Source organism: Bison bison, unplaced genomic scaffold (genome assembly GCF_000754665.1).
Source record: "Bison bison bison isolate TAMUID 2011002044 unplaced genomic scaffold, Bison_UMD1.0 scf7180017864492, whole genome shotgun sequence".
In the NCBI taxonomy this organism is placed as follows: Eukaryota; Metazoa; Chordata; class Mammalia; order Artiodactyla; family Bovidae; genus Bison; species Bison bison.
In genome coordinates, this window is record NW_011495051.1 from 5,658,662 (window position 1) to 5,665,489 (window position 6,828).

General features: G+C 42.8%; 1 protein-coding gene and 1 pseudogene across 1 annotated transcript; one reads left to right on the top strand and one right to left on the bottom strand.

Moving 5' to 3' along the window:
* The first annotated feature begins 130 nt into the window (after positions 1-130).
* LOC104979746 (serine/threonine-protein kinase 38-like) lies at positions 131-1,592 on the top strand. Its single transcript, XM_010828257.1, is given in 2 exon segments — positions 131-472; positions 475-1,592. Coding segments are annotated over 2 exon segments (1,395 nt in total). The 5' UTR covers positions 131-195.
* A 2,586-nt stretch (positions 1,593-4,178) lies between these two features.
* Positions 4,179-5,204, bottom strand: LOC104979922 (annotated as a pseudogene).
* Positions 5,205-6,828: the final 1,624 nt, after the last annotated feature.

Sequence of the window (6,828 nt, forward strand, 5' to 3'; positions counted from 1 at the left end):
AATGCCAAAGAATTGATGCTTTTGAATTGTGGTGCTGGATGGAGGAGACTCTTGAGAATCCCTTGGACTGCAAGGAGATCAAACCAGTCAATCCTAAAGGAAATCAACCCTGAATATTCATTGGAAGGACTGATGCTGAAGCTCCCATACTTTGGCTACCTGGTGTGAAGAGCTGAGTCATTGGAAAAGACCTTGATGCTGGCCATGGCAATGACAGGCTCAACACCTTGCTCGTCTATGAGTAGTCACACAAAGGAAAGGGTGACAATGACCAAAGTGACACTGGAGAATTTTTATAGCAACCTTATTGCTCAACATGAAGAACGAGAAATGAGACAAAAGAAGTTAGAAAAAGTGATGGAAGAAGAAGGCCTCAAAGATGAAGAGAAACGACTCCGGAGATCAGCGCATGCTCAGAAGGAAACAGAGTTTCTTCATTTGAAGAGAACAAGACTTGGACTGGAAGATTTTGAGTAATAGGCAGAGGAGCCTTTGGTGAGGTGCGGCTTGTTTAGAAGAAAGATACGGGCCATGTGTATGCAATGAAAATACTTCGTAAAGCAGATATACTTGAAAAAGAGCAGGTTGGCCACATTCGTGCGGAGCGTGACATTCTAGTGGAGGCAGACAGTTTGTGGGTTGTGAAAATGTTCTATAGTTTTCAGGATAAGCTAAACCTCTACCTAATCATGGAGTTCCTGCCTGGAGGGGACATGATGACCCTGTTGATGAAAAAAGACATGCTGACAGAAGAGGAAACTCAGTTTTATATAGCAGAAACAGTATTAGCCATAGACTCTATTCACCAACTTGGCTTCATCCACAGAGACATCAAACCAGACAACCTTCTCCTGGACAGCAAGGGCCATGTGAAGCTTTCTGACTTTGGCCTTTGCACAGGACTGAAAAAAGCACACAGGACGGAATTTTATAGAAATCTGAACCACAGCCTCCCCAGTGATTTCACTTTTCAGAACATGAATTCCAAAAGGAAAGCAGAAACCTGGAAAAGAAATAGACGTCAGCTAGCCTTCTCCACAGTAGGCACTCCTGACTACATTGCTCCTGAGGTGTTCATGCAGACCAGGTACAACAAGCTCTGTGATTGGTGGTCGCTGGGGGTGATCATGTATGAAATGCTCATTGGCTACCCACCTTTCTGTTCTGAGACCCCTCAAGAGACATATAAGAAGGTGATGAACTGGAAAGAAACTTTGACTTCTCCTCCAGAAGTTCCTATTTCTGAGAAAGCCAAGGATCTAATTTTGAGATTCTGCTGTGAATGGGAACATAGAATTAGAGCCCCTGGAGTTGAGGAAATCAAAAATAATTCTTTTTTTGAAGGTGTTGACTGGGAACATATCAGAGAGAGACCTGCTGCAATATCTATTGAAATCAAAAGCATTGATGATACCTCAAACTTCGATGAGTTTCCAGAATCTGATATTCTTAAGCCAACAGTGGCAACAAGTAATCACCCTGACACAGACTACAAGAACAAAGACTGGGTCTTCATCAATTACACCTACAAGCGCTTTGAGGTCCTGACTGCACGGGGGGAGATACCTTCCTACATGAAAGCAGCAAAATAGTTTTCCTTGAAAAGGGATCCTAAATTGAGCAGAGTTCTTTGTACAACATCATGGTTTTCTTCTCACATACTCTTTTGAAAGAGTTTCCAGAAAGTTTATGGAACCCACCAACATGGTGACCATGGTGATACTGAGTGGATTCTCTTCCATAACATCTGATGACCGGTGGAACAAAGACAACTGTTTCTACTATGTTGGCCATGAATGGCTGTCCTGTTCTTTAGAAGTATCATGAGCCAATCTGATGTTTTTAAAAAACCTCAAATTTTCCTAAGTTCATCAGAACGAAGGGGGAAAAACAGCCATCATCCAACTTTGAGACTGTAATATAAACTTATTATCAGCCAGTTCTGGGTTTTTGTGACATGCTTCCTGTCAAGCCCACCAAGTATTTTTTTTCTTTACGGCTAAAAGTTTATAGTACTAAAGGAAATAAAGCAATAAAGAGTGTCAGCAGCCAGCATGCTGGCTGAAGGAAATGATTCGCCATTCTGCATGGGTGGTTATGGTGGTTTCTCCCCAGACCTCAGCCTCTGGCAAGTGGCTTTTTATAGCCTCCAATCATGGTGCACTTTATTTATGGTACTAGGATAAAGTCTCTCAGTCCATTTTGATTTATTTGCTCCTGCCCATCTAAAATACTCCTGCTGCTTTTCTGAGTGTTGATGGAGGAGGCCAGCTTGATCCATCTTTGTTCTTAGAAGGCCCAAAGGCTGCTGGGCATCACCAAGGAGGCTCAGATCACGTGGAAAATCCTCACCTTCTCTTCACGACTGTATCAGAAAATCCCCTTGGATATTGCCATGGACCAGCAGTACCCACAAGTGCTGCCAACAGGACCTAAGCGCCTTCCTGAGAACACAGCAGGGGGAGCCTGGGCAGAGCAGGAGGCCGGGAACCCTCTTGGCTAAGGTGCTGCTCCTGTTGTGTCTCCAGGACCTCCTGGAGCGGGGAGGGAGCCAGCCCAGTACACAGTGCAGAGCCCGCCTGCAGACGCTTGTACAGCTCACGCCTCAGTCCCTGGTGCGGCCGTATTTGTATTCTCAGTGTTTCTCCTCTCCCAACTTCAAGTAACCATCTTGCCTTGGAATCATGATTACAAATTTTTCCTTTGCAGATGCCTTCCTGGGGGATGGTCCTCTCCACCCTAAAGGGTCACCTGCGGGCCTGGGCTGACCAGGCCTCTCTGCTGGGGTGGTCTCTGAAGAGAGACCCTCTGAATTTTAGCACAAAGTGCCTTTTCTTTCACAGCTGCCACCACCTTTAGAGAACTTCTGCTGCATCAGAAAAATGTGGAGGCTCCATATTAATGCATTACTGCTTTAAAAATTTTTGATGACTCTTAAAGCGTCATTTGCACCTATGTGATAACTTTGCATATTGCAGAGTGTCGTAGCCAAGTCACAACTGGGAGACTGCTTCCTGCCAGTCTTGAGGTTGTAAACATCAGCTATGAAAGGAAAGTATGTCCTAGCTTAGCCATTCAGGAAAAAAAAAAATTATCAAAGTGACAGTAGTAAGTGAAACCTCTGGGTTTTAATGACTTAGAGGAAGGAAAAAGAATTTTAGGGAAATATTAACTCTGGATGAAGATCATGTGTTTGCCCCTTATTCTTTCATTCATGGTTTGCTGGTGAAAAGGAAGTGAGAGTCTTTTGTGTAACTATGTAGTTTCTTTGGATTACCAAATAGTTGGGGTCTTGACCCCCATGTGTTTTGCAAGAGTGTGTGGTAAGAATGAGAACAGGAGGGTGATAGTCTGTATGCTGGAAAGTGGCATGGGATGATTTTTCTTGGCAGGGCGGGGGTTGGGGGGATGCCCACATTTTAACTTCTAAACTTCTGAATAAAGTGTGTGAAAACAAAAAAACAAAAATAAATAAAAATAAAAATTTAAAGTACAAAAAGCTATAAATGAAAGCAGACAAACTACAATTGTTTTTCTTTTAGAATTATTTTATTAAATAAAAAACCTACAACTGCTTCATACCTCTATACTCTAAAATTTAATGAATAACATTATTTCTTATTACAACATACTCCTAGCTAATAGCTTTTCAAAACTTGAGTAATATCTTTAAAAAGTTTTTACATGTCACCTGAAACTTGCAAATTTTATGTTATCAAAGAAGGAATGCTTCTACAATCTCACAAAGACCACGACAACAAAGAAACAGGAAGAAGCTGAGAAACTGTCTCCAAGGCATTTTCTTCTTGGTAGAAAGCCTTCTAAGTCTAAATATAATTTCATTATATGATATAGAATTATTTTCTTTGACCCCTCCAGGAAGAGGACAAGTAACTTGTCTTTTACTAAAATATATAGATATAGATATATATATCTATTTCATCAAAGTTTTCAAATTCACTTGCATAAAATTCACAAGTGTCTTTTTATACAGCCTTCCAACCCACCAACAGAATGGCTCTCTGGACCTGTTCTGTTGTCTTCTGCCACATCACTATTTATTCATGACTGAGATAAGAGTTTCCTTAATGTCCTTAATTCAAAAACCTGAAACTGTTTATCTGGGCTCTCATCCTCTGCTATTTAGACAGTTAAGCCCAGGGCAAACAGGAAGAAGCTCAATATCCACTTCTGCCTCCATAACCCCCACTTCCGCCACTGCCTCCTGGGCCATAATTGCCTCCACCATATGGGGCCGCCTTGTTCCTGCCAACGCCGAAGTTTCCATTTCTCATTGGACCATAGTTAGAAGGTTGCTGGTCGTAATTTCCAAAATGATTGCCATAACCACCTCCAGAGAATTCCCACTGGTTGCCATACCCAGGACGTCGACCAGCATATTCTCCACCTCGTCCTCCATAACCAGGGTAACCTCCCAAATTCCCACCTCCAGGTCCTCCTCCATACCCTTGACAGCCATCCCTAGACCTGGGGCCATTTCCATATCCATCAGCTTCTCCTCTAAATTTAGTTCCTGGCCCTCGTCCAAAATTTCCACCCCCACTAGAAGAAACACTAAAATCAAAAGGGTCTCTTTTTCTACTTCTAGAACCTTGGACTTGCTGCATTTCCCATATTGACAAAGCCTTCCTGACTTCTGCATGATGACCATTGATGGCATGGTATTTCTGCAACACTATCTTATCCACAGGATCATAGTCATCAAAAGTCACAAATCCAAAGCCTCTTTTCCTGCCTGACTGCCTATCAGTAATGATCTCAATGGCATCGATTTTTCCATATTTCTCAAAGTACTCTCTAAGATGATGCTCCTCGGTATCTTCCTTAATTCCACCAACGAACAGCTTCTTCAGGGTCCAGTGAGCCCCCCGCTGTCCAGATGCCTCTCTTGGGACGGCACGTCTGGGTTCAAGCACTCTGCCGTCAATGGAATGGGGTCTGGCCGCCATGGCAGCATCCACCTCGGTCACGGATGAAAAGGTGACAAAACCACATCCTCTTGATCGTTGACTGGCAAAGTCCCTCAGGACCACACAGTCTGTGAGTTCTCCCCACTGCTGGTAGTACTTCCTCAGACTTTCTTCTGTGGTTTGAAAGCTCAAGCCGCCAATGAAAAGTTTACGGATTTGTTCGGCCTCTTTCTGTTGCCTTCTCATAGGAACAGATTTCCAGGTTTTCTCCATCACAGACTCGGTTGCTTCAGCCTGATTTCCCATAGCTGAGGGAGATGAGAGAGGTCTCAGGGATGAATGCAGACCAGACATGTCCTGGCTCTGCAGTGGGAACCTCAGGTACCCCAGGAAAATGCCTCTAGGAGCACCTCCACAGGGACCCAGCGATGCTGCTATGGCCTCTAGGCACGTTTCCGCCTTCCTGCAAAACACCATTTCCAAGAGTGACCTTTCCAGACCCAGTCATCAAATTAACAATGCATTTTCTCTATTAGTTTCCAATTTTGAAATGCATGTTTTATCAGCTCTTCATTTTGTGTTGATTTTCTCATTAAATTTGATACTCAGTGGTTTACAATGGCATGCTCACTTAGTCACTTTGCTTTTAGAAGGAGCTCGAATATACTTTTTTGAAAGAAACTATTCAAACTCCCAAAAACACTCTCTGAAGTTTTCTCAAAAAATCAACTTCAGTTATACAATGATATCACCTTTATTGTTATCAATCAACTTTCAGTAGGATTTCAACTCCTTTCTCTGTTAATCCATGTAAGAATCTGATCACCATAATCTACTTAAAATGTAAACCTAATCAGGGTATCCTTTCTTTTACACCTAACACTTCTTTCCTCAGAAGATATATTTAAAGGAGAAAATACAAATATCATTTCATTTCTGTAGTCCCGACATAATTATTAATATTACCCCTCTCAACATCTAAGCGGAGAAGGCAATGGCACCCCACTCCAGTACTCTTGCCTGGAAAATCCCATGGGCGGAGGAGCCTGGTGGGCTGCAGTCCATGGGGTCGCTAAGAGTCAGACATGACTGAGCGACTTCACTTTCACTTTTCACTTTCATGCATTGGAGAAGGAAATGGCAACCCACTCCAGTGTTCTTGCCTGGAGAATCCCAGGGACGGGGGAGCCTGGTTGGCTGCCGTCTATGGGGTCGCACAGAGTCGGACACGACTGAAGCGACTTAGCAGCAGCAGCAACATCTAAGATGCCACAGTTTGGAGGAAAAAAGCACTTGATCCTCCCACTTACAGAGCATCTATTATATGCCAAGTTGTGGACTAAAATCCACGATTCAGAATTTCACTTAACAAAATCATTGCCCCAGTTTATTTGAATCTTGATGAGAGAAAGAATGTTTACTACAGTGTTAGGTACAGTAAAGTGCTGTGATAATAAGGACAACACAGTAACAGAGAAAGATGGAGATATGGGGGAAGAGAAATAAGAAAGAAAAAATATTAATGACAAGTATTAATGATGAAGAGATTGGGAAAGGTCAAACTGATGGCATGTGAAGCAGAGAAGTGAAGTTTTGAAGAGAAAAAGACCAAATACTTTGTGGGTAAAACATTTTTTCAGAGAGAACTATTTAAACAGAGCCTAGGCAAACACTACATCTACCTCACACAGAAAGATTTTACAAAAGACAGAAGTAGACAGACAGATACTCTCTTGCCATCACTCACCAGAAGAGGCCAACTTGGAAATCTGGTCAATGCAGGTTCCTCCAGTTCCAGGAGTTGTCCTCTGACCACTCTTGAGATGCAGTCAGGCTGTGGCTCCCTGAAAAGTCCACTGACTTCTGTCTCTGACTCTCCTTTTATAGAGGAAGAGAG